We start from the raw sequence: 27,278 nt of genomic DNA, 5'->3' as shown, positions 1-27,278 counted from the left end.
CTGAGCAGGGAGCCCAATGTGGGGACGAAGGCAGACGCTTAACAACTGAGCCACCCAGGCACCCCGTGAATATCTTTTCATGTCTGTAAACACGCAGATTATAATTTTCATGGCCATATGGTCTTCCTTTGTATTACTGTACACCAGTCTAGTTAACCAGCATCTTAGTGTCCAGCTCTGCTCACTTTTAAAGTCAGTCTTATGTGCTGTATTCTTGCCTTTGCACATATGTAATAAGCATCCTAGAGTTCTCTCTCAGAATCAACCCTAGCTAGATTTTAGGTCTTGTAGGTGGGGGAATCCTGTTCTAGCCTTTCACAATACTAGTGTTATGAAAGTTGGTTGGCTGAAAGAAAAGTTCCTCTCCAAACAAACTATAGGGTAAAATTTGTACTACCAACACCGTTTATGATGTGTCCCTGAGGATCTGCCCCTCCGCTCGGCTTTATAGGATTGCCGTCTGTATCTTCGAGGTTTGTCACAAGTTCATGGGAGTTCAAGTATCACTCACTCAGGTTCCCAAAGCTCTTGGCTTCCTGGCATGAGAAGGAGAGAGATCTGAAGCTGTAAACCTACAAAGGGCTCAACGTTAAATGATTGGCTTCAGGCCCAGGCTAGTGGTCCATGGGCCTTGCATGGTGCCTCTTCTCCCTCTTTTCTTTCTGACCACCCAGCCTTACCCATACCTTAGGCCTGGGTGCTGGTAAAAATGCAGGCTTCCTCAAAAAAACAAAAACAAAAAACCTCTGTAACTTTTCATCAATCATTTATTCCTCAGGGTTTATGAGCTTTATATCCTATTTTTCTCCATGACATCTGTTGTTTCTTATTATGAAAGGAATACATGTTCATTGCAGCAATTTTAGAAACTATAGATAAGCAAAAAGAAAAGTCACCCACAGTGTTACCGCTCAGCTGTAACAACATCCAGCTGAAGCTTTCATTTTTAAATGGATTTTAAAAATTATAAAACCGGGGTCCTATTATGCATATAATTTTATAATCTGAACTTTCCCTTAAAATGTATTCTAATATCCTTTCTTGCCACTGAAAGGTCTTCTACAACCTTATTAATATCTTTATAAGTACCAAAATGATCATATAATCCTGTTTTGAATACTTAGGTTGCTATTCTCTATTCTTGAGAGCAGATTTTTTTTTAAATTTTATTATGTTATGTTAGTCATCATACAATACATCATTGGTTTTTGGTGTAGTGATTCACGATCCATTGTTTTCATATAACACCCAGTGCTCCATGCAGTACGTGCCCTCCTTAATACCCATCACCGGGCTAACCCATCCCCCTTCCCCCCTCCCCTCTAAAACCCTGTTTGTCTCTCAGAGTCCATAGTGAGGGCAGATTTTTAACAGACAAAAGAGGGAGAGAGATGAAGCACTCAAGGAATTTTATAGGAAGCTATGGCAGGAATGACTAGATGGACCTAGACCTGGGTGATTAAGGTAGATGTTTCAACCTTACCATTTGACTTAAGAACAGCCAATATGTAATAAAGCTTCTATTTTAAAACAGCCCCACCTGGGACTTCTGAAAACAAACTTGCCAGATGCCCATGATGTCAGGAAGTGAAGCAGGTACCGCAGTAGGTGGGGCCAGTGACAGGTGTGCTGTGGCCAAGGGGGGAGGGAAGTTGAAGGAAGAGCCGAGAGGAAGCCTAGAGAAGGCATCACACAGGAGAGGGAAAGAGCCTTGACCCCAGGAGGAGAGCTAAGTGCTTTAAAACAACCGTTGGGGATATTCAGAGGGCCAGACCTCAGAGAGTAGCTCTGTGGTGGTCAGGGAGGCAGAGGGAAACTCTCCCTCCTGGGCTCTGTTCTCAGGAGGTGGGGGGGGTGTTCCTCACCTCGTAAACCTTCTCCCTCTCTCCCTTCCCCCTCTCTTGTGGCTCAGCTGGTTAACCATGCTTGTGATTTTTGTCTGGTGAAAAGTTCTGAGGCAAGACACAAGGCAACTGGGCTATCTTGGAGAGAGGAGGAGAAAAAACAGTTTAATATTTTCTTTAGAAAAGGAAAAATGGGGGGGCACCTGAGTGGCTCAGTCGTTAAGCGTCTGCCTTCGGCTCAGGTCATGATCCCAGGGTCCTGGGATCGAGCCTCACATCGAGCGCTCTGCTCCGCGGGTAGCCTGCTTCGCCCTCTCCCACTCCCCTTGCTTGTGTTCCCTCTCTCACTGTGTCTTTCTGTCAAATAAATAAACAAAATAGTGAAGAAAAAAGAAAAGGAAAAATGTATTTCTCTATTGAATAAATAATATGTACATCCAGTGGGTAACACTCAAAAGATGCATAAAATAGTTTTATTCCCACCTTGGTCCCCCCAGATACCCAATTCTTTTCCCATAACCAGTGTTATCAGTTTCTCATGTAACTTTCCAGGAATATTTGATGCATATATTACCAAATGGTCTATATTATTTCTCCCAGCTTTTTTTTTTTTTACTATACATTGTTCTATAATGTGCTTTCCCCCCACCCAAGATATATTGAAGATTGTTTTATTGATATTAATACATAAACAACCTCATTTTTTTAATAGCAATTAAGTATTCCAGTGTATGGACATACAGTTTTAATTTAACCAGTCTCCTATTGGTGAACATTTTCATTGCTTCCAGTCTTTGTCTCTTTTTAAAAATGCAATGAATAAACTTATATATCGATTATTTCCCAATGTATGAGTTTATCTGTAGGACATATTCCTAGAAGTGGAATTACTGAATATATAATTCTGACCATTCTTGGCAATATTGTTTCTTATACCTTCTCTAGCAACATATGAATGTTTTCTTTCCCCACACCCTTAACCAAACACTGTATTTTATCAGACTTTCCATCTGTGCCCACCCGATAAGTGAAACAGTGTCTTGATGTACTGTCATTGTACTTTTTGGCTTTTAATATGAAAAATTTCAAACATACAAAAAAAATACAGATGAAAGTATAATGAATCATCACCTCGACTTAACAGCTGTTCACTTTTTGCCATATTTGCTTGTCCATTTAGGGGGTTTGAAGTATTTTTAAAGTAAATTGAAGATTGTCACATTTTACCCCTAATACTTTAATATGTACCTCTGAAAAACAAGAACATTTCCCACCTAACCATAATACCACTATTACACCAAGCTTTACCCCTAGCTTAAAGCTATGTGCTGGCAAAAATGCAGACTGAATAAAATTAACATCAACTCTAATATAACCTAATACCCACTTAATATTCAAATTTTCCCAGTTGTCTCAAAAATGTCTTTTATGATTAATGTGCTCAGACTAATTAAGGACCATTTATTAAAATTTTTGTATATGTTTATACTTTTAATTTGTACTTCTATGAATAGCTTGGACAATTTTCTACACATTTAAGAGATTTTACAGTTTTTTAACTTTTTGTTCACATACATATGTCCATTTTGCTATTGGATTGTGGGTCCTTTTCCTCATTAATTTGTATATGTTCCTTATATCCTAAGTGAATTGGCTCTTTGTGATATAAGTTACAAATATCTTTAGTCATTTGTTTGACTTTGCTTACAGTATTCTAACCCACACAAGTTTTTTGTGTTGTTTTTTAATTTTAATTAAGAGGAGCAGAAATTTTGCCTGAAGTTTTTTTTTAATGTAGTTGAACTTTTCAATATTTTATTTTATGCCTTTTGAATTTTGTGTCCTATACCAGCATTATTAAAAAAATACATTCAACCATGATTTGTTTTGGTATTTTTATGGTTTCATTTTTACATTTCAGTTTTTATCCAAATGAAATTATCCTGGACCATGAGGTATATATTTAAGTTAATTTTTCCTGGATGGCATCTAGTTTTGTCCACACCTTTTATCCAATAATCCTTCTTTCCCCTTTATATCTGAAATACCATGTCTATCAGATATCAAATGCCTATCTGTGCTTGGAACTATTTCTGTTCCATCAATGTGTCTATTCATATTCTATCTAGTAGCACAAGTTTTATCATTGTACCTTTATGCTGTGCTTTACTATCTGATAGAAAAAGCACTTGGGAAGGTCTGTACTCTTCTTTAGGAATTTTCCTAGCTATTTTTGTTTTCCCAATGAATTTCTCATAGCTTCTCTAGTTTTCCCCAAATTATAGAATTTAAATATAGCTAAAATAATATTCAATATATAGATTAATTTAGGGTAAACTGACAACTTTGTGATATTGAGTTTTCCTATTCAAGATTCGGATGTGCCTTTCTACACACATGTTCAAATCTTTTGTATGCCTCGGGGGCCTTTTCAGGTTTTCTTTATGTAGGTTTTACACACTTCTTTTTAAGCTGAAACACTGTTTTTTGGGTTTGTTTTTTTTTTAAGATTTTATTTATTTATTTGACAGAGACAGTGAGAGAGGGAACACAAGCAGGGGGAGTGGGAGAGGGAGAAGCAGGCTTCTCACCAAGCAGGGAGCCCGATGCGGGGCTCGATCCCAGGACTCTGGGACCGTGACCTGAGCCGAAGGCAGACGCTTAACGACTGAGCCACCCAGGCGCCCCTGAAACACTGTTTTTTTTTTTTTAATTATCACTGAGGGCCTTATAAACTAGTATTTCAGAAAAAGATCCTGCCATCCCTTCAGTGGTATCTTTTGCCTCTAGGATTAAATCTAAACTTAGCCTTTCATTCAGGGCTTTCCATATTCAGCTAAAAACCTATTTTCCACATGATTCCTGCTTACCTGTAGCTACCCAGTGGCCCCCGAAAAAGCTCCATCCTTCCATGCCTCTCTGTCTGGGAACGTCTTGCCTCCCTGGCTCCCCTCCTCCTCTGCTTGTCCAAAGTGGTTTTCTTCATGAGACCACCCCCACCCACCACCACCACCTACCGCTTGACTATTCCAATTAGAAATGACCTCTTTCCTCTTTGGCCCATGACCATTTATCTGGTAATTAATCCAGTATCACCTTGTGACAGCTTTTGTGTTATTAAAATGAACTGCCTTTTAGCTCTTGTGTGGTTGCAAAATTAACTGCTTGTGGGTTTTTGTCTTGTTTCCTCAACGAGATCATGAGCCTCTTGAGGAGAGGGAGCCTGCCTTGTGCACCGCACAGCATCCAGGACAGGGCCCTACATGTTGTAATCGCAGTAGTAGTGATGTTAACAGTGATGAGGACGTTTACAGCTAGCTTTCTGCGTGCCAGGCACTGTTCTGAACACTTTCCGTGTATAAACTCACTTACTAGTGGCTAAATATTTGAGTTTTGGTAGTGTGGGTTTATTTGACCTCAAACCAAACCTTTGAAAAGGAGTGTAAAAGGAAGAGCACCCAGTGACAATATCCAGACACTTACTCTAGCTGGCTCTTCAGAGAAGAGGGTGAGTTTTCTAGGAGAAGCCCTGACATGTAGGGGAGGACTGAGGATGGCCACAGCCTGGGAAGGAAAGAAAGAGGAAGAAGAACAGGCAGGAATGGAGATGCCCTAAGCTTGAGGGCAGCAGAAGCACCAGGGTTTTCCGAGGCTCTGGCTTTGAGTTGAGCCATGCTGGTGGATTTGCTCCCTTTTCCTGCACTGGCAGGCTTAGGAGTCTGGAAATAAGGTCTGACCCCTAGCCGGACCTTGCTGAACCTCCATTCCACAGAGGGTCACTGCAAGCTGGCCCAGGTTCCCTGGGGATAGCAAGCCCCATGCATGGCCACTGCCCCAGGCTGTCCCCACCAGCTGGGTTCCCACCCCAGCTGGCCCTGGACCACCCGCCTCTCCTGCACTTGGAAGGCTCCGGATGAGCGCCTGGGCCATGCTCGGAGTGAATGTGCTGCGCATGCCGATGTGGGACAGCCAGAGCAAACAGCTAATGGAAATTAATTCCCACCCCTGGGCCTTTTCTCTCCTCAGGCTCATCATTAGCTTCTCAGAATCTTTCCCGTGTCTCTACACTGCAGAATGTTTCGGGTGCTGGGGATTCTGGGCAATTTCACCCTAGCCTCCAAGTAAAAGGCAGCCAGGAAGCTGCCTCCCTGAGCTCTAAACTGTGGCCCCAACATTTTGGGGTCCAGGAGGCTTCATTTGTGTGTTGAAAACTGGGGAGGTCTAAGGGTCAGTTAGGACACATCAGTACCAGTCTGTGTGCCAGGCCAGCAGCCAAGAATTAAATCCCACATCCCCGGCTAAAAGCACTTCCTTACCCTTTGTCAAGCACAAATAAAAGGGTTTCAGCACCTGTGTAATGAAATTTTTGGATTCTTAAAAACAGGAAAAGGAGAAAGGAAGAAAGCACTTTAGGTTTTTGATACACTGATCTCTAGAGGGGCTAAAACTTTCAGCCCCTTGGTCAAAGCTCCACAATCAGTTGGAAGAGCTAACGCCTTCTTTAAACAGACCTAGTTTCTAGGGAAGGCACCATGGGGTTGTGGCTGGCCCTGCTGAATCCAGACATGCCCCAGAATAAATGCCAGTGCATCATTGAATCTTCAGTTACATTTTACTGAACAGTCCTTGAAATCAGGAAAGTGGTTTAATTTGTTGCCAACAAAAGAGTAAGTAAGGAGAGTTTTTCCCCTGAAACTCTGCCCAGAGGTCCAGGTTGAATGGATTGCCATTTTAATTTTATATGTGAGACTTAGAGAGTAGTGGCATTTTTCCTCTTTGTGGAAGTCTTATTTAGATGGCTGCCATTGAAGTCTTTCTATGGGACTCCAGGGCTCGTCTTCTTTATAATAGAGTGTGTCTGCCTCAAGGAGAGGACTGTCTTTCCTGTCCTTGAGTCCCACCTCCCCCCAGAGCCTGGTACCTCTCCGTTATACAGTAAACATTGGCTGAATGAATGAAGAAGTGAATAAAGTGTCTGAGTTCCTAACACCAAAATAGCAGTGCAATAGGAAGCATCTGACGCTGTGCGCCTCAGGAACCGCGAAAAATTATACCCTTGAGCCCACGCTGTTGGGCTCCTCTTTTTGTTGTTGTTCAGTCAGGTATTTAATAATTCAACAAGCCAACCCTGCCACGGTTTGGGCTCGGCCGAGCGGACATTTAGTCTGCTCCCAAGGCGCTGGCATCCCTCCTGGCTGGGCTGCTCTGAGTCTGCCCTCGCTGTGCCCGACCCCCCACACGCCCTCCCCAGGGATCCTCTGTGGCCAGAGGCCCAGCCCCACTGCCAGGTCAGCTCCTGCACCAGACTGCCTGCAGCCTCTTGCCACAAACTCTTCACTGAAGCCAGCAGAACAAGAGTTCACCCCTCCTCCCCTCTTCTCTCCCTTTGTTTCTCTTTTCTGCCACTCTCCTCGCTCTCGCTTTACCTTCCACCCCTCCCCCACTCATTCTGCCATCCTAGTTTTCGCCCTCTGTCCGGCATCTTGTTCAAGCCTCCCAGCCCTAACTGGACAGGTTACCAGCATCTAACTTACAGAGATGCGAAGAGGTACCTCTCCTGAGCTGGGACAGCATGGGTGAGAAGCCTGCTTTGGGCTGGTGCTGATTTAGAGTGGGGATGTCATGTCAGCTTCTCAGGTCTGAAGATGGAGAACCCCTGCCTGCCATTCTGGGGGTGAGAGATCCAGCATAACGCAATGGCTAGCCCCCAACCCAAGCCTCCCTTATCCCTAACCTCATGTGGATCACACATTCCCCTTGCCTTGCTCATCATTCTTCTCTGCCTACCAGGAGCTCCTTGAGGGCAGGCAGTTGGTTTTACTTTTATGAATTATCAGACCTAGCCCAAGCCTGCCACCAACAGGAGCTGAATAAATGTGCAATCGACTACAATACAGCTCTGGAGCGCTTACTGTATACCAGGCTCTGGGCCTTAGGGATATAGAAGTGAACCAGACAAGACTTCGCTAGGCTGGAGATACCTACACTCTTGCAGGAGAGATGGGCTTTCAACTCTTATGAATGTGAAGCGAGATCTTAATAAGAAATGCATATGCAGGGATGAGGGCACGCACGGGGAGGCCTAACCTCGCCAAAGGGTCAGGAAAAGCTTTTCAGAGAAGCTCTGACTCCTACCAGACAAATAGGAGTTGGGTGGAGGGGGCTGGAGAGGGGAAGGGCAAGAGAGACCATTCTAGGCAGAGGGAATATTGGTTGGATGGGTAGATGGGTGACCCTGGCATTGAAATCCGAGCTCGCCGCTACAGCGGGACAGCATTCTGTCAGGCACAGGAAACAGGTGGCTGAATGAGGGGTGCATAGCCATCGTGCTTAGAATGTGGTGGTGGAATTTATCTCTTCATTGTCCCAGTCACGGCACATGGACCCATGTCGCCCAAGGCTACAGCCTGATCCCAAATGTTCCTAGGAAGGGAGTGGGATAGACACATCCACCTCCCCTGACAAGGAGAGACAGGGGACCCTGGAATTAAGAGAAAACCCTTCAGCCCGTTGCACATTGACACTGCTAACCTTGGGCACCTCACCCAAGACTCCTCTCCCCACTCAGATGAGCGGGAAGTTGTTCAGAAGAAGACCTTCACGAAATGGGTGAACTCGAACCTGGCTCGCGTGCCCTGCCGCATCACTGACCTCTACAAGGACCTGCGGGATGGGCGGATGCTCATCAAGCTGCTGGAGGTGCTCTCTGGAGAGATGCTGGTAAAAGCCCCTTTCCCCGAACCCTGTGGCTGGTGTTGTGCCCCCTCTTTAGAAAAGACATGACTGGGGATGTTTCCAGTTCTCATGGCCTTCGAGGTTTCTCCCTCTTCTTTTGGGAGGTTTCATTACTTACTGATGTGAGATGTCCGTGTGGCTTACTGAGTTGTCTGACCTCTTGTCAGAATGTATTGCCTCTTGGCCATTCCCACCTCTTCATGCTTCTCCCAGAAGCCATGCAGAGCTCTTGATTCCTCCACTGGGGGGCAAGGCATCTGTGGCTGGCCTGCAGTGGACCCACCCTCAGCCTCCTCACGCAGGCTAAGATGGATTTTGTTACCCAGCTGGAGAAATTGACATCCTTCTTGGAACCAAGAGAAGAGCATGGAAGATATTTTCCTGTGTGTCCTATCACTCTTACAAGTGGAAATGTAGTATAGGCCCGCTCCATTGTGACCCACCTGGCAGTAATGTTGTCTCTGAGGGAGAACCAGATTAAGGTTCAAGTTTTGCTCAGTCACTTCCATCATAACCTTGGGTCTGTCAGTCAGGAACTTCTTTTCCTTGTTTCCCCTAAGTATAAAATGATACCTGTACCTGATGAGGTACTAAGATCCTCGGGGTTTGAATGAAAACGTACCACATTCTTCCACTGGCTTTTTCAACTCCAGGCTGCTGCCTCTTATAGAAGGAGTTACCACTGGGAACCCTTCACATGATGTGGTTACTTCTCGGTGGTGGTCCCCTTAAGTTTTGGCTGGAGCCATTCAGAGGTGGGGAGGGAGGAGGCTGGATGGTGGGATGGCCCCCGTTATCAATTCCCCAAACAAAAAGCCACTCTTACCACCGGCAGTTAATAGTTCTTAGAACTGTGCCTGGCATGTAATAAGTGCTCAATTAACTATTTGTTGTGTCAGTGCTTTTGAACGGCATTTATTACCCCCTCAGAAGTCTTTGTTCCAACCCAGGAATAGTACCGAAGCAGCCCAATTACAGAGCTCTGGGTACCCAAGGAAAGGGGAGCATCTGAACTTTGCAGAAAGGATGGATTGAAAAGTGTCAAGGAGTGAACCTGAGAGTTGGAGGTTGGCCGGGAGGGTGGAGGGTGGATGCTGATGACAGGAGTTGATCCAGGCTGCAATCACCTCTGGGGTGACTGTGAGGTCCCTCCATGCCCATGGGGCCAATGCCATCCCTCAGCCAAAGCCCACGAAGGGGAAGATGCGCATCCACTGCCTGGAGAATGTGGACAAGGCCCTACAGTTCCTCAAGGAGCAGCGTGTGCACCTGGAAAACATGGGCTCCCATGACATCGTGGATGGCAACCACCGCCTGGTCCTGGGCCTCATCTGGACCATCATCCTTCGCTTCCAGGTGGGTTCCTGGGGGAGCAGAGGGAGCCTCCCTGGGCCAGGAAGGCGAATGAAGTGTATTTGTGCACATTCTGGGAGGCTAGAAACCTGTCCTATGGGGCAGTGTTTATAGGAAGAAGTGACCATCCTCTGCACTAATTGCTGAAGCTCAGGGTGAGCCATTCAGTCAACAGTAGTCTTTTGAGGGAGAAGATAGAAATTAGTAGCTGGGGTGAGGTCTGGCTGGGAGATCTGCTTTTGTCACTTTCCCCCAATGTGTAAATTTTTGGGTTTTTTAAAATCGTTTGATTCAGAAGTTGCAAAAACAATACAGAAGATCTATATTAAGTTTTTCAATCAGAAACTTTTTTCTTCCCACCCTGAAATTCAAGGTCCGTTATTTGTAAAGGGAATTTAGAAAGTGCAAGGGAAGGAAAGCGGGGCCTTCCACCGGCTGGCTTGGGGACAGGAAGAATCTAGTCCCGGGATGCCTGAGTGGCTCAGTCAGTTGGGCGGCTGCCTTCGGCTCAGGCCATGATCCCAGGGTTCTGGGATCGAGCCCCACGTCGGGCTCTTCACTACATGGGGAGCCGCTTCTCCCTCTGCCAGCCTCTCCCCCGGCTTGTGCTCTCTCTCGGTCTCTCTCTCCCTTTCTCTCTGACAAAAAAATAAAATCTTAAAAAAAAAAAGAAGAATCTAGTCCTGAGGTCAGGGAGGGCAAGGAGAAAGAAGATAGCACACAGCTCACAGATTGAAGATCTCATCCGAGGGGTGTTGGGGATCCAATTTCACTCTGTGGGTGTGGACAATGAAACAGTATTGACCACAGAATTGGGAAGAATGAAAAGAGGCGCTACTAATCAAAACAGAATACCTTTCAATATTCATGTTGTCCCTTGCAGGGCATTGTTCCTCAGAGGAGGATTTGGGGCATCTTGTTTATTCTCACTATCCCATTAGTTATCAAGTTAGGGCTGTCTCCTCTGACATGAGGAGGCCATCCCTGGCCCATTATAGCTGACTAAGGCGGGGAAACAGGCCATGGGGACCCAGGGCCTTGCACTCTGGTTGTGTTGCAGGGCCGGCGAGGCAGATGGATGGCGAAGAAGGAAGAGAGCGGGAGGGAGCTTCCCAGGGAGAGCAGGAAGGCACGGAGCCAGATGCAAATCTCGTTTCTCCCTCTCTCGTTCCCGCACCCCTAGATTCAGGACATTGTCGTGCAAACTCAAGAAGGTCGTGAGACGCGCTCTGCCAAGGATGCGCTACTGTTGTGGTGTCAGATGAAGACAGCAGGGTATGTCCTGGGAACCCATTCGCTGCTCCGGTCCTCACTCCCCTCCTCCTTCCCCCACGTACTGCCACAGCCAAGGGACACACATGCCATCGCCCAGAACTATAGCAGCTTCGGCGTAACCAATGCAAGATGTATCCGGACCTGATTCTGGGAGGCCTGGAATTCGGGATTCCTTTCCAGAGTTGCCTGGGTCGGACCGTGGTGTCTGTTGGGTGTGCGAGTCTCTTGGGCCCACCTTATGGAGGAACCTGTTCGTCTGTTGCTGAAGGGGCTCAAGAAGGGACAGATCCATTTCTCTCCTGTGTATTGGTCCTTCAGTTCATACACTTTTGGGGACCCCAAAATAATCTGTTTCTTAGGTCTTGATGTTTCTCTTGGATGCAGCTACCCCCAGGTCAATGTCACCAACTTCACCTCCAGCTGGAAGGACGGCCTGGCCTTTAACGCCCTGATACATAAGCACCGGTAAGCAGAATGGGGAGGGCTGAGGGCAGAACCCCTGGGCTATTGGGATACATCGCGCACAACGTGTAGGTCCCTGTTTAAGCCTTCTCTCACCCGCAGCTTCTCTGCCTCCCTGAAATTCCAGGCATGCCCTCTGCCCCTTCCCCACGTTCTGGTGCTCACCGCTGCCCCTCCCCTGCTTTCTGTCTCCTCCTTTCACTTCTGCCCAGCTATCTGTCCAGTGTCTTTGCTTCGTGCTGGGGCTGCCCTGTAGGTGGGGGATGCTGCGGCCACCGCCTTTTAGCAGTCTGGCCTTGTCCCCAGGCCTGACCTGATCGACTTTGATAAGCTGAAGGACTCGAACGCGCGGCACAACCTAGAGCATGCATTCAAGGTAGCTGAGCGTCAGCTGGGCATCATCCCGCTCCTCGACCCCGAAGGTGAGCTGCACCTGCTCCAGCCCTTCGCTGCTGTGAGGGAGGTAGCGTTCCTGCCGGAGGGAGCCCCAGACTGACAGGACACTGAGAGGAGTCTAGGCCCAGTGCCGGGCCAGTCGCGGACACAGCGAGGGGCCAGTGGCCGGGTCAGCGCTCTGCTCTGGGCCTGCTCTTCAGATCCAAGACGGTTCCTGACCCTCACCCATTTGTAGTCTCTGGATCCTTCTTTTTCACTCCTTTCACTCCCTTTGTGGTCCAAATATGGATTTCATCCTCTTGCGAAAATCGCACTCTTTCATTCTCACCCCTCTGGTTGTCTCTTGGTGCCTGGAGTTGAATTTCATGCTGGAGGAACAGGGAGATAAACCCTCTGAGCCTGACAGTTCCAGCTTCCAGCAGGGTCCTGAGCATGCACTCTTTCCCCTTGCAGATGTCTTCACGGAAAACCCTGATGAGAAATCCATCATTACCTATGTGGTGGCATTTTACCACTACTTCTCCAAGATGAAGGTGCTCGCGGTGGAGGGCAAGCGCGTGGGCAAGGTACAGAGCTCTTTCACAGAGTGTCACCTCATTTCCCTGTTCGCCACACTGTGATCCTCCTTTTCCATCCTGAGAGCTCTGAGTCTGGGCCCCAGTTGCAGGTGGGGGAGACAGATCACCCCCCACCAACTTCCTCTGAAGCCAAGCACTGCCGCGTTAATGGTTCCCAAGCTCAATTCCAAAACAAGTTGATGGTCTGTCCTGACCAATGTCCTCGCCCCTGTTCCCCATCTCATGAACATTTCCACGGGATATGATGGGCTTTTATGTGTTGGTCTGTTGTGGTTCTGGGCCTCTTCACTCTGTGGTGGATCAGGAACCCATCCCACTGTACAGACCCTCCTGCCAGATGCCTTTCCCCTGCTGGTCCACAGCTCCCCAAGGGTAGAGACCATTTCTCATTCGTCCTTGTGTGCCTGGTGGTTAGCAAAGGCAGTGCCTAGAAGCCCTGGATTCCTAATAATGCATTTTAAAATAAACAAGACCTCGGCCCTTCTAGCGGCTGATGTCCTGGCACAACAAGCTTACCAGTGTTTATAGGCTTAGGGGGAGGGTGGAGCTGCCCCTGCACCCTAGCAGAGCTAGCTCCCTGCTAATGTTGCCAGTCCACTTCCAGTCCACTCCTCCTGCCTTAGCACTGCTTTTGGGCTCAGGGAACAAACCCACCGTGGGACTCTCCAGGGCTGGAGAGGGGGACCGCCTTCCCTGTGGTCCCCGCCGGGGGCCTCGTTGGTGTCATTGCTCTTCTGATAAGGACAAGTAATGAAGTGATTCCCTAGGTCATTGACCACGCCATTGAGACCGAGAAGATGATTGAGAAGTACAGTGGGCTGGCCTCAGAGCTGCTCACCTGGATCGAGCAGACCGTTGCCGTCCTGAACAGCCGCAAGTTTGCCAACTCCCTGGCAGGCGTCCAGCAGCAGCTACAGGCCTTCAGCACCTACCGCACCGTGGAGAAGCCCCCTAAGTAAGGGCCTGGGCTCTGGGAGGCTGGGCATCCGTGGCTGGGACACTGACTGCCAAAGGTAGAGCCAGGCGCTGGGCCTTGAGAAGTACCTCCAGGAGGTATAATAACCTAGAGGCCAGAGAGCTTCACCTCTGTCATCTCCTTCACCCCCACCTTGCGTTCCTGCTCCCAAGCCATCAGCCTGCAGGAAAGGGGCATTGATGAGTAACCAGAGAAAGTACTGGAAAGTTTCTCTCTCCTCTGTGCACCGAGCCATGCGTTTGTCGTCTGGTAATGACCTCTGTATTCTCAGCGCCAGAGCTCTCTGTATGGGGTCTTGTTGATCATCAGGTACATCCTGTTTCTCTCCCATCTGTCGCTGCTCACCAGCAGAGCATTTGGGGACCTCTCAGGACCTCTGCTTCACCCCGTGTGTGCAGGCTCTGTGCACATGTGCGCACACATCTGCACGACCACACCCATGCGTGTGCATGCGCGTACAGACACACCAACAGAAACATGCACGCTTGGACGCACAAAGAGAGGGCTCATTCCGGCTCACCTGCCCTTAGCCTGTCCAGCTCTTCAGAAACAGATTTCTGGCTCATTGGTGGTACCCTCAGCCTTGTTCCTCCCCCTCACCTCCCACACTCTTCATTCATGACTCTCAAACAGGGAAAGGTGAGACACAGAGTCTAGAATGTACTATAAACAAGTATCGCATTTCTGGCCTGACACTAACCCACTTTTAAAGTCCTAAATTCAGTACAGATAACCTCCCCTGGGCTTTTCTCAAGCCGAGCACCACAGGGGTGCTATCTCTTGGCTGAGTGGATGGTGCTCTGGGCCCCAGCCCTCTTTAAACAACTGTGAGTGGTCAGCTCTGTCAGGCTGGCCTCAGGGTGGGGACCTGGTTGACAGCCCATCTTTGGCTGCTACGTGGAGGATGAAGAAGTAGGTAGATACCGGTGTCCATGCGGAAATGTAAAAGTATGCAGTTCCCTTGAGCTGAGCCCCCGGGCTCTAGATGGTCACCCTGCTGCCAGTTCTCATCTACACCTGCTCTCTTCCTGGAGCGCAGTCTTTCCTCTCCCCGCAGAAGCAGCGGCCCTTTAGGACTTGTCTGGAGGGCTGGCTCATTAGTACTCAGGTGAAGGTTGCTTTCAGTACAATATGTTCCTACGTGAATAATGCTACTTCTAAGGTGTTCGTGGCTCGTCAATAAAAAACTGACTAAAGAGCTAGTCAGAGCCTTCGTCATTCGCAGAACAGGGAAGAGCTTTCTTTGTGTCTACTGGTAAAACTCTTGGTATCTGCAGGAATTACTAGAATGCTCCAGTTAGCCATTCCCCTGTGGAAGCAGATGATAAGCAAACACTGTGGTGACTGTTGTGTTTTTTCTGGTTTGTATTTTAAAGACTCACCCCTAGTAGATCACAGTTGGTGAGTATGATAGATGTTTTAACAGGTAAGTTGACCTAGATATCCTCTTTACCTTTTGTTTTTAAGGAGAATATGTTTCACTATCCAAGCTCCAAATGCCAGGCTTCCATGTTGACTTAAGCAAAAAAATTGGCAATGGAGACCTCGACACTGATCTCCCTACCTCTGCTTTCACAACAGGTTCCAGGAGAAGGGGAATCTGGAAGTCCTACTTTTTACCATCCAGTCCCGGATGAGAGCCAACAATCAGAAAGTGTATACCCCTCACGACGGGAAGCTGGTGTCTGACATCAACCGGGTACCGCAGTCTTTTCCATTATACATAGCCAGCGGGTTGGCTGGGTTTCTGACAAGGGGGCAGAAAATGGTTACTGGACAGGGTTAAACCAAGCCACTTGCTGTTGTGCTATTAACTAACTACACATGCTGGCTATTTGGGGGTACCCTCTGAACCTAGTTCTGAGAGGTCTGACACCAGCCACTGCCCATTAGCTCAGCCCCTGGCTCAGATGCCCAGAGTCCATTTTGGGAGCCAGTTTTATAGCTTAGTCTCTATACATTCTTGAGTTTTTCTGACTATTGAATGAATATTAACTGCTTATGACAGAAGGGAAATGCCTTCCGATATTTGAGAAATTTGGAGGCTTAGCACCACTTGGACGTTCTAACAGAATGAAAGTAGCCATTGAGTCAGTGAGAACGTACTGAACACCCACAGAGACAAGTAACATTAGGCCAAGAGTCTAAGGCAGGTTTAGGGGAGGAGGGAACTGGGGGGTCAGGACCAGTGCTCCCCAAATCTTTGGTAGCCAAAAGATTTACTGAACTTTAGGCTCTGCCTAGATTCCTGAAATCACTCAGTGTTGGGTGAAAGAGACGGAATCCCCAAACCCAGGTGTTCCCCTGTGCCCCAAAAATTCCCCTCTGTCCCCCACACAGGCCTGGGAAAGCCTGGAGGAGGCTGAGTATCAGCGGGAGCTGGCCCTGAGAAACGAGCTCATTCGGCAAGAGAAGCTGGAACAGGTAGCCCGGCGCTTTGACCGAAAGGCCGCCATGAGAGAGACGTGGCTCAATGAAAACCAGCGCCTCGTGGCTCAGGTAGTGGGAGACACACCGGGCATGGCAGGAGGCAGAAGCCTTCCAGAGCCCCCAGCAGGCAACTGGGCTGCAGACCCAGCTGGCCTCTCGGTGGCAGCAGGATAAGCCTCTCCACAGGCCTTGCAGCCCTGCTCCCCAGGCCTGGGTAGATTGGGATTCACATTTGAGGAAGAACTCTCCATGGACTCTGGCCTCTAGGGCGTCAGATTTCACTAGCTAAAAATTGACCCCAGGGCTGATGCTCCATAAGAGCATCTATTGCTTCCCACTTAGAGTTTGGACTCAAATGTCCAGGCGGGGCGAAGCCAGTGTTCTGCGAGGATTGGAGAGTGTGCGTGCAGACTCGAAGGCATGGGGGTGAGCCGTCTGTTTACAGCTGCAGGGCTCCTGAGTTAGGAGCAGCGCCTTCCTGCCCACAGTCGGGCACGTCCCTCCTAGGCAGGGTGGCGGGCACCAGCAGGCCGTGGAAGGGCACAGGGAATAACATTATGAGCTGCTTTTAAAGGTTCTTGGAAGACATTTGGTCTTTGGAACTTGGCTCTGATAAGATTGGCTGAAAAAGACAGCAGACTGGGCTCCTTGGGACTGGGCTTTCCCAGCGAGCGGTGGTTCTGAAGGGACCGCCGTTTCTCTGTGTTTGAGGGGACTAGCCAGGGCGGCCCGACTAAGTTGCCCGCTTTTCTCCCTGGGGGCCAGGATAACTTTGGGTTTGACCTGGCAGCCGTGGAGGCCGCCAAAAAGAAGCACGAGGCCATCGAGACCGACACAGCCGCTTATGAGGAGCGGGTGAAGGCCCTGGAGGACCTGGCCCAGGAGCTGGAACAGGAGAATTACCATGACCAGAAACGCATCACTGCCCGCAAGGACAACATCCTGCGCCTATGGAGCTACCTGCAGGAGCTGCTGAGGTCCCGGCGCCAGAGGCTCGAGATGACCCTGGCCCTGCAGAAACTCTTCCAGGACATGCTGCACAGCATCGACTGGATGGACGAGATCAAGGTGGGCCCTTGGAGGCTGCCCATCCCCCGCACCCCCCCCAGGCCCGCCTTGGTGCGGGCGGTGCCGTTAGCTCTGCTTCCTTAGATGCCTCCCAGCCAAGCACAACCCTGAGCCAGAATGGAGAAACTGAGGCAGTACAGTGCCTGGCTGCTCCCCCTGCCTGGTTCCCTCTGCTCCAGACAAGTCACTAGCCCGGGTCCTCTGTATTTCGGGTGATCAAGACATCTTAGGTTCACGGTAGCACAGATGCCAACCTACAGGACCTAGAAATGATAGGCAGGAATCAGGAACCAGGAAAATCAGGCTCTGAGTAATCACAGTTTGAGTCTGGTTAGAATCCAGACCTCCCAGCATAGGGGCAACCAAGAAGTCGGAATCTCCTCTCCTTCTACTGCAGTGGGTCTCATTGAGGATGCCCAGCAGACCGGCCACGGAGCTTTCTAAAAATGCACATGCCCAGGCCCCAAACCTTGAGACAGATGCAGGAGATCGAGTGTGAGGCTTGAGCTTCTGAAAAACGTTCCATGCCTGACTCTGAAAGGCACTCCCAGTAGGAAGTCCTGCCCTATAGCTCCCGTGCTGAGCAGTGCCCATTTCCAGCTGCATCTGACTTCCTGGCCCAGATACGATGGACACTCCCTTCGGAAGGGTCTCTTCTCCTCGCAGGTATGTCTTCAGCTCTCCTCGTCCCCTCTACCTGGTCTTTCCTCTTTGCCAGGCTCACCTCTTATCTGCCGAGTTCGGGAAGCACTTGTTGGAGGTCGAGGACTTGTTACAGAAGCACAAGCTGATGGAAGCTGACATCGCCATCCAAGGGGACAAAGTGAAGGCCATCACTGCAGCCACCCTGCAGTTCACTGAGGAGAAAGGTGAGGCCGCAGCTGTCTCTCCAGCCTCTGGCTCAGCGTTCTAGCACCCCAGCTTGGATAAGTCTCCTAGCTTTAGAATTCCGCTTCTTCCCTCCACTGATGGTGCCAGAAAGAAGCTTGAAGGATAATAGAATTCTCCAGAGAGCAGGCAGCTGCTTGGGTGATCTATACTCAGAAGGTGTTTATAAGCACCAATAACGCATCATCTGCCTTTCATTTACTCTACTAGTTCAAGATACAACAGAGACAATTTAGGTTTCTAGCTTGGGGTCTTTTTTTAAAAAATAAAGTTTTATTTAAGTAATCTCTACACCCAGTGTGGGGCTCAAACTCATGACCTGGAGATCAAGAGTCCCACACTCTTCCAATTGAGCCAACCAGGCGCCCCTCTAGCTTTGGGTCTTAAAAGACCCTGTTGCCTCCTTGAAGAGTCATCTTGAAATTTGTGTCTGGGCCTTTTTATTTTATTTTATTTTATTTTTAAGATTAATTTATTTATTTGAGAGAGAGAGAGAGGAGGGACAGAGGGAGAGGGAGAGAGTTTTAAACAGACTTTGTGTGGAGCACATAGCCCAACATGGGGCTCAATCTCACGACCCTGAGCTGAAACCAAGAGTCGGACGCTTAACCAGCTGTGCCACCGAGGCGCCCTGGTGTCTGGGCCTTTTAAAAAAAATAATTTCTTGTTGTGCATTTCTCCTGAGAGCTGACCCAACTTATTCATGAAGTGTTAGTGGTAACGAATTATAAAGAACCTGACCTGCCCTCTGAGCAACTGCCCCTCCCCCATATGCAATCCCAAAGCCCCCATAGGATGGCAGGTTCTAGATCATGTGGTTTTAGCCTGGCAACTGACCTGAAGCTTGCCCACAAGCAAAGCCCTTACCTCTTTTGTCTTCCCTTCTTTCATTCCTCCCAGGATACCAGCCTTGTGACCCCCAGGTTATCCAGGACCGGGTCAGCCACCTGGAGCAGTGCTTTGAGGAGCTGAGCAACATGGCAGCTGGGCGGAAGGCCCAGCTAGAGCAGTCTAAGCGGCTCTGGAAGTTCTTCTGGGAGATGGATGAGGCCGAGAGCTGGATCAAGGAGAAGGAGCAGATCTACTCTTCCCTGGACTATGGCAAAGACCTGACGAGCGTGCTCATCTTACAGCGCAAGCATAAGGCCTTTGAGGATGAGCTCCGAGGGCTGGACACCCACCTGGAGCAGATCTTCCAGGAGGCAGAGGGCATGGTGGCACGTAAGCAGTTTGGGCACCCGCAGATTGAGGCCCGAATCAAGGAGGTGTCCGCCCAGTGGGACCAGCTGAAGGAGCTGGCTGCCTTTCGCAAGAAGAACCTCCAGGACGCTGAGAACTTCTTCCAGTTCCAGGGTGACGCTGACGACCTGAAGGCCTGGCTGCAAGATGCCCACCGGCTGCTCTCAGGCGAAGACGTGGGGCAGGATGAGGGGGCCACGCGGGCCCTGGGGAAGAAGCACAAGGACTTCCTGGCAGAGCTGGAGGAGAGCCGCGGGGTGATGGAGCATCTGGAACAGCAGGCCCAGGGCTTCCCCCAAGAGTTTCGGGATTCCCCAGATGTGACCAACCGGCTGCAGGCCCTTCGGGAGCTCTACCAGCAGGTGGTGGCCCAGGCAGACCTGCGTCGGCAGAGGCTACAGGATGCCCTGGACCTGTACACGGTGTTTGGGGAGACGGACGCCTGTGAGCTGTGGATGGGGGAGAAGGAGAAGTGGCTAGCCCAGATGGAGATCCCAGACACACTGGAGGACCTGGAGGTGGCACAGCACAGGTCAGAGCCTGACTTTGTCTTCCTCGCCTCCCTCCGCTATGGCCTGCACTCCATCCCCGCCGAGGGGGGATCCACCTCTAGATCAGCAAGGTTCTCTTTGAGAGGTGATGGGATGCCCTTTATGGCTCAGGCCATGCACCAGAGCCATGGGTTTCAATCAGGCTCTGTGACTTTGGGTCCTTTACCCCATGGGGCCTTCCTTAAAATAAGTAGGGGACCTTTCTAGTCCAGTTATTCAATTCCTTTTCAGCCATAGCGGTCTTTGTTCAAATGAATTGTAGACAGAACCCCTAACATAGAACACAGAGGAAAGCAGAACCATTTAGTGAAGTAGAGGGTGAGAAGTCAGAACCCCACCAGCTCTCGCTTTCCATGGCAGCCCCTCAGCCACAGAACCCCGAAGGACCCCAGGGACCAGTTTGCAAAGCCCTGGGCTACAAGGCCCGCTCCTTTCCAGTACTCTGATTGTGTCCATGCTGTGGCATGGGGGAGTGTGCACCCCATTCATGTGGCCCTCTTAAGTATAGAACTAGAGAGTTGAGGAGCATGAGAGGTCACTCCCTAGAGCATGCTGAGGTGGGCCCAGGCTGCCGGAGGGAAGGGTCCGCTTTCAGAACTATACCCTGGCCCCTGGCAGCGTCCTCTTCTCCTACCCAGGGACAGAGCACCTGGCTGGGGAGGGGATCCTTCAGGGCAAGGTCAAGGCAACGGAATTAGGGCCCAAGGGCAGCAGCTGTGGCTGTGGAGGTATGGCGGGTGTTCTCTGAGGTGATCAACACCCCCCTCTCCCCAGACACACCTCTTCGTTCCCTTGTACCTTTCCATTGAAAGGTGGCCCATGGAGTAAGCAACCAGCTCTTTACTAGCCTGGTCCAAGAAATGCTAAACCATGAAATTGGACCCATGAACCAGAAAATAGGGTATGTCAGCGTATCTTTTTTCTTTCTACCCCCTTCCCTAGTCAAATGTATTCTGGAGATGGAAGGAGAAAGCAAGAGATCCACATTCCAGAGACTGGGTGGTAGGCAAAGTGCCCATGCTTCCTCTCCAGTCCTCTTCTCTGTCCATATCAGGTTTGACATCCTGGACCAGGAGATGAAGACCTTGATGACGCAGATTGACGGCGTGAACCTCGCTGCCAATAGCCTGGTAGACAGTGGCCACCCTCGCAGTGGGGAAGTGAAACAGTACCAGGACCACCTGAATGACAGGTGGGGCGTGGGTAGGGCTGGGGGCTGAGGGCGCCTTCTCTCGACAACTGACAACCTCTGGGGTGTGACCCCGACGTCAGGACGCCTGCTGTGCACTGCCAGTTTGTCCCCTCCGAGCTCCTGTCTTTCTCAGCCTGTCTCCTTCTGACTCTGGAGCGCTAGCAGCAAGGTGGAAGGCCCTGCGTGGTGAACAGAGTGGTGAATGCTGTCGGGCTTGGGGGGGCATCTCCTGGGGGATGGAGGAGCTGCTCTGAGTGCACGTGTAGTTAGAATCAGGCCGTGTGCTACTCAGGCCACATTTCCCCAGACATTCGTAGGCCGGGAAAATTGCTTTCTGAGAGCTCTTAAGTACTGTCCATAAAAGAAAGCTCCAGCCTGTGCCAAAATGCAGGATCGATAATGAGGCTGGCTTGAATGCAGAGGAGAATTAGCAGGAAGCCTTGAGCACACTTTGTGGCTGGAACAAAAAACAGGCCCTGAGGAGCCTTTGGAGAGGGGGTGCTTTCAGTCTGAGGTGTAATTGCCATGAGTTCCCCAAGGATCTCTGAGGACAGCACACACTTCTGTGTTCCTGTTTGTTACCCGGGGCCCCGTGCACACAATACCACGTGTTCACCAGCTCCCCACTGCCCCAGCTCCTTTCCCCACACTTGTGTCTGAGCCTTGCTCTGCCTGAAGCAATCTGGGAGGTGGAGTTAGGCAAGACCCTGTTGTGTGGGGGGAAGAAAGGGAGGTCAGCACAGTAGAGACTCTGATGGGGGCCCAGCAGGAGGCAGGAGGGTGATAAGGATACTTCAGAGCCACTAGAAAGGGGCTGATGATCTCAGCATCCAGAGATGGGTACTGTAGTTCAGAAGATTCCTCTGTAATCTGAGGTTTATGCAGAAGGGGAAGATGTCTCTTTGTTCTTCTTTAGGCTTGGAGGTAATGGGGGGGAGTATGTTGTGTGTGTGTGAGTGTGCATGTGAGTGTGTGCATGTGCAAGACAGGAGAAACTTGTTAGCTAGCTATCTGTTGCCTTAATGAGCTATAGTCAGAGGACGATCTTTACAGATCCCTAAGCTTTGTACCATCCTAAGTGAAATACATCAAGGCACTTGCCATCCTTAGGTGAGAGAGAACCGGGGGCATGAAATGCTAAGATGGTTTTCTTGAGAGTTGAAACGTACCTGAGAAGTCATCGAGTCCAGCCAAATACCCCCAGACTGCTGTGTCTCGTACAAACACTTCCAGGGGTGGGGAGCTCACCTGTTCACGGTGCAGCCCATCCCATACGGAGGCAACTCCTTTTGGTTAAAAGGTTTGACCTCCTATTGAATGGAAATCTCCCTCCTTGCAATTTGTACACACTGGTTTTGGCCCTGCCCTTTAGAGAGAACAAAACTGATTCTGATTCTTCCTCCATGTGATAGCTCTTCAAATATTTTTTAGAACAACAGTCATTCTTCACCTTTGCCCGAAGTCCTGCCTCCAAGCCTCCACTGTTCTGTCCATCAGACCCCTCCTTTGGTCCATTCAGGTTCCTCTTTCTCCCTGTGTCCAAGATGAAAAACTTTCTTTCCCTCCTTTGTACTGGTTTAGAGCTTTACATTCTACCTTGTATTATAATGACTTCTATCCTGAAGAACTTTCCTACTAGGCTATAAGCAAATGAAGAGTAATATCTTTATCTACTGCCCACAGTGCTTTGAGCATCAAGCACATAATTGTCTGAGCTTTCCTCTGTTTGGAATATTCTTTTCTTAGATAGCCACATGCCTACTTCCTTACATTATTAAGATCTCAGCTCACATGTCAGCTTACTGGAGCAGCCTTCACTGAGCCGGTTGAAAACATCACTGCCTCCTTCCCACCCAGCCACTGGGCCCCTATCTCGTTACCTTGCTTTATTTTTTTCATTGCACTTGTCACCACTTGGATGAATTATGGACTTATTTATTTGTCTCTACCCACTCAAATGAGAGCAAGCACTTTGCTTTGTTCGTTGCTACCTCCCTAGAGCCTAGAACAGTGCGTGGCACAAGGCGCATGATAGTTGCATGATAAATGCTTAGTGAATGAGTGAACAGGGACAAGACTGAAGTATCTTCTGCCAAGCTTGGCACATACGAGTCATTCACTTACTGAATAAGTGATTACCTTCCACAGTATGCATTCCAGTTGACCAACATTTTTTTTTATTATGTTATGTTAATCACCATACATTACATCATTAGTTTTTGATGTAGTGTTCCATGATTCATTGTTTGTGCATAACACCCAGTGCTCCATGCAGAATGTGCCCTCCTTAATACCCACCACCAGGCTAACCCATCCCCCACCCCCCTCCCCTCTAGAACCCTCAACCAACATTTTTTTTTTTTAAATCTTGGGCCCAGGACCAAACCTGAGGTTCTGACATGGCCTGGTCAGGGCTGACTGGAGTGGTTCTATCAACTTCTTTTATCTTGGAGACAGTGCAGCAAGGGGAACCAGACTTAATTCCCAGTCCATCCTCTCTGTAGCCTTTGCTGGTGGCTGCAGTGAGGCCACACCAGGAAAGACCTAGAAGGGTGAGATACTCAGGGCCCCATCCTTAAATAGATCACTACAGTGGCAGAGAGGTGCTCATTGAGATCCCGCTCCGATGGCCGCCACGAGACCTGCCCCCATCACCCTTGTCACCCTCACAGCTCCCTTCATCCTCTCTGCCTGGTGTGTGCTGTATACATAGCACTTTATACTACAGTTAGTTTGTGAGCTTGTCTTAATTTCTCTCTCAATCATACACTCCATAAGGCAAAGTCTAGCTATGACTACATCCTCCCGACAGCTAACATAATGCTTATACCTTGTGGGTGTTCAGGAAAGAATGGCTCAGCAAATGAGCGGCCAGCACACTCTTAGGTGCTTACATGTTACTTACATATTACATGTCACTCGGAATGAGTCAGCTTGGGTCCATGGAAAGGGTCCCTGGTGGTCTCGGCCCAGGCTGATGTACAGCTCTTTAGAAGAGGCTGATTAGAAGCTGCCGACCAACCCCAGGCCCCAGAGCATGTGCCAGACCTTTGCATATTTCCCATTTCCATGCCAGCACTGCATCTGAAGGTTAAGGTTATGCTATCCATTTCAGTTATAACCCCAGCTTCTCCCTTCCCCCTCCTCCTCCTCCTTCATAAGGCCTCTTTTCCTTTAGAGCCAAGGTGACGTTTTTAGGCCTTGGGTACTTTGAACATGGTCTTGGGCATTTGTATGGTTCTTCTAGGGCCACTGGGACCCTATGTCCTGATACTGTCTTTAAGTCGATAAATGTAAGCTTTCTAATTATTTTCAGCATTTCAAAAAATCTGGGGAAGTTTTATGTTTGTCCAAAATTTGACTACATACAGAGCCAAGCTAAGAGTCATTTTGGTGTCTTTACTTATGGTTGGAATCACATCACTGCTCGCCCCCGGCTGATGGAAAGATCTGATTGGCAGTTTATATTGTCTTGGGTAAAATTGGATGAATGAATTTTACTCATCACAGTGTGTTGGGTAGATGATTTTTTTAGGGTGCAAGATCTATGGAGAGAGACTCTGGTGGGAATCTGTGTAGGGAGGCCCTGTGGGAAGTGTTACGAAAGAGGGTGTCTCCTGTCCCACTTGGCAGGTGGCAGGCATTCCAGACCATAGTGTCAGACCGGCGGGAGGCAGTGAACGCAGCCCTCCGGGTGCGTAACTACTGCGTGGACTGTGAAGAGACTAGCAAGTGGATCGAGGACAAGATGCAGGTGGTGCAGGCCACTAAGGAACTGGGCCAGGACCTGGCGGGCATCATTGCCATCCAGCGGAAGCTGTCGGGGCTGGAGCGCGATGTGGCCGCCATCCGGGACCGGGTGGGTGCCCTGGAGCGTGAGTCGCAGCAGCTGATGGCCTCACACCCCGAGCAGGGAGAGGACATTGGCCAGCGGCAGGCATGTGTGGAGAAGCTGTGGCAGGAGTTGCAGGAAGCCCTGCTGGAGCAGGAAGCCTCGCTGGGGGAAGCCAGCCAGCTCCAGGCTTTCCTGCAGAATATGGATGACTTCCAGGCCTGGCTGTCCATGGCCCAGAAGGCCGTGGCCTCCGAGGACATGCCTGAGTCCCTCCCGGAGGCCGAGCAGCTCCTACAGCAGCACGTGGCCATCAAAGACGACATTGACAGGCACCAAGAGATCTTCCAGAATGTCAAGGTATCCGGGGAGAATGTGATCCGTGATCAGACGGACCCCGAGTACCTGCTCCTGGGCCAGAGGCTGGAGGGCCTGGATGCTGGCTGGGATGCCCTGTGCCGGATGTGGGAGAGCCGCAACCACTCCCTCGCCCAGTGCCTCGGCTTCCGGGAGTTCCAGAGAGATGCCAAGCAAGCTGAAGCCATCCTCAGCAATCAGGTAGGGAGAGGCATACAGGGCTGGTGGGGGGGGGCGGGGGGAGGTTGTCTCTTAGGGCAATAGCACTGGTGAATCCATGAATGTCCTCAGAGCCCAAATTCTACCTTTTTTCAAATCTAAATAGTTAACATACAATGCAATATTGGTTTCAGGAGTAGAATTCAGTGATTCATCACTTACATACAACACCCAGTGCTCATCCAAGCGAGTGCCCTCTTTCATCCCCATCATCCATTTAGCCCATCCCCCATCCCCCTTCCTCCATCAACCCTCAGTTTGTTCTAATCGGTAAGAGTCTCTTATGGCTTGTTTCCCTCTCTCCTTTTTTTCTTTTCCCCCCTTCCCATACATTCATCTGTTTTCTTTCTTAAATTCCACATATGAGTGAGATCTTATGGTGTTTGTCTTTCTCTGACTGACTTATTTTGCTTAGCATAATACCCTCTAGATCTATCCACAGTGTTACAAATGGCTAGATTTCATTGTTATTGATGGCTGAGTAATATTCCATTGTGTGTGTGTGTGTGTGTGTGTGTATCACATCTTCTTTATCCATTCATCTGTCGATGGACATCTGGGTTCTTTCCATAGTTTGGCTATTGTGGACATTGCTGCTATAAACATTGGGGTGCATGTACCCCTTCAAACCTGTATTTTTGTATCCTTTGTGTAAATACCTAGTAATGCAATTGCTGGATCGTAGGGTAGTTCTATTTTTAACTTGGTGAGGAACCTCCATCCTGTTCTTCAGAGTGGCTGCACCAGCTTGCATTCCCACCAACAGTGTAGGAGGGTTCCCCTTTCTCCTCAAATTCTACATTTTGGGGACTCTCTCCAGCCATGAATTGGGGGGAAATCCTCTTTCTTCCTTATCACATGCCTTTTCCAGCCCAGTTTCCTAACCTATGCCTTGTTCTTGGGTCAGTTACAGGTTGGAAAGGTGAATTTTCCCCTGAGCCGTTACCCTTCCATATGCCTTTAGGCTCACTGTTAATTGGGTGCCTCTGGGGTGTGGATGGGGGCAAGGCCTAGGGTGCCTCTTCCTTGTACAGCTCCAGCAAGCACCAGTCATGCTGTAGCCCAGATGGCTGTACGGGGTGCTTGTGCTTGGCAGGTGCCCTCGTTGCCTTCCCAGCTTGTCTTCATGCCTTGTCTGGAAACTTGCTTCGACAGGAATATACTCTGGCTCACTTGGAGCCCCCAGACTCCCTAGAAGCTGCAGAGGTTGGGATCCGGAAGTTTGAGGATTTCTTGGTGTCTATGGAGAACAACCAGGATAAGGTCTTGAGTCCTGTGGACTCTGGAAACAAGCTGATAGCTGAAGAAAACCTCTACTCAGACAAGATCCTGGAGAAGGTGCAGCTGATTGAGGACAGGTACTCTTGGCCCCCAAGGTCACGGGGCCAGACCCAGGTAGGGCTGGTGGTGGTGTTCAAGGTACCCGGGCGCAGCCCTGTGGTGATGACAGCCTCCGGCTTCCCTTCTAGGCACAGGAAAAACAAGGAGAAGGCTGAGGAAACTTCCGTCATTCTGAAAGACAACTTGGAGCTCCAGCACTTCCTCCAGAACTGCCAGGAGGTAAGGCTCCAGCAAGGCAGGACACTTTGCAGGAGGTTCCCTTCTAGGAGCAAAGTGCCCTAGAGGTAGAAAGTTCCTCGGGGCAGGCAGGGGGGGAACACCGGGCTGGCTCAGTCAGAGGAGTGTGTGGCTCTTGATCTCGGGATCATGGGTTTGAGCACCGCATTGGGTGTAGAGATTACTAAAAAAAATAAGGAAGGGAAGGGGAAGGGAAAGGAAGGGAATGGAAGTCCACAGGGATCCTTTCTAAGTTGGGAGTCTGGAATTTTCTCTCTCCCGTCCTCATACCCCTTTCCTCTCGGCCCAAACAACTTTTTTTTCAT

At 49.5% G+C, this 27,278-nt stretch overlaps 1 protein-coding gene across 3 annotated transcripts in view; it reads left to right on the top strand.

Annotated features, from left to right (window-relative positions):
* Positions 1-27,278, top strand: part of SPTB (spectrin beta, erythrocytic) — a 123,058-nt gene that overhangs the window by 66,226 nt on the left and 29,554 nt on the right. For all 3 annotated transcript variants that reach the window (XM_045901036.3, XM_045901035.3, XM_045901037.3), the window contains exons 3-18: positions 8,413-8,564; positions 9,762-9,935; positions 11,116-11,207; positions 11,592-11,672; positions 11,976-12,091; positions 12,519-12,631; positions 13,411-13,598; positions 15,201-15,318; positions 15,960-16,118; positions 16,815-17,117; positions 17,836-17,986; positions 18,906-19,776; positions 20,850-20,987; positions 24,621-25,377; positions 26,551-26,753; positions 26,865-26,955. In XM_045901036.3, the coding sequence (XP_045756992.1) occupies positions 8,413-8,564; positions 9,762-9,935; positions 11,116-11,207; positions 11,592-11,672; positions 11,976-12,091; positions 12,519-12,631; positions 13,411-13,598; positions 15,201-15,318; positions 15,960-16,118; positions 16,815-17,117; positions 17,836-17,986; positions 18,906-19,776; positions 20,850-20,987; positions 24,621-25,377; positions 26,551-26,753; positions 26,865-26,955 (3,707 nt within the window). The remainder of the gene's footprint in view (positions 1-8,412; positions 8,565-9,761; positions 9,936-11,115; positions 11,208-11,591; positions 11,673-11,975; positions 12,092-12,518; positions 12,632-13,410; positions 13,599-15,200; positions 15,319-15,959; positions 16,119-16,814; positions 17,118-17,835; positions 17,987-18,905; positions 19,777-20,849; positions 20,988-24,620; positions 25,378-26,550; positions 26,754-26,864; positions 26,956-27,278) is intronic.

The sequence above is a fragment of the Mirounga angustirostris genome, unplaced genomic scaffold (assembly GCF_029215605.1).
Source record: "Mirounga angustirostris isolate CCGP_5_RB_7025 unplaced genomic scaffold, mMirAng1.0.hap1 SCAF_9, whole genome shotgun sequence".
Classification (NCBI taxonomy): Eukaryota; Metazoa; Chordata; class Mammalia; order Carnivora; family Phocidae; genus Mirounga; species Mirounga angustirostris.
The sequence above is the reverse complement of the archived record's forward strand: the minus strand, read 5'-3'. Positions and strand labels throughout refer to the sequence as shown.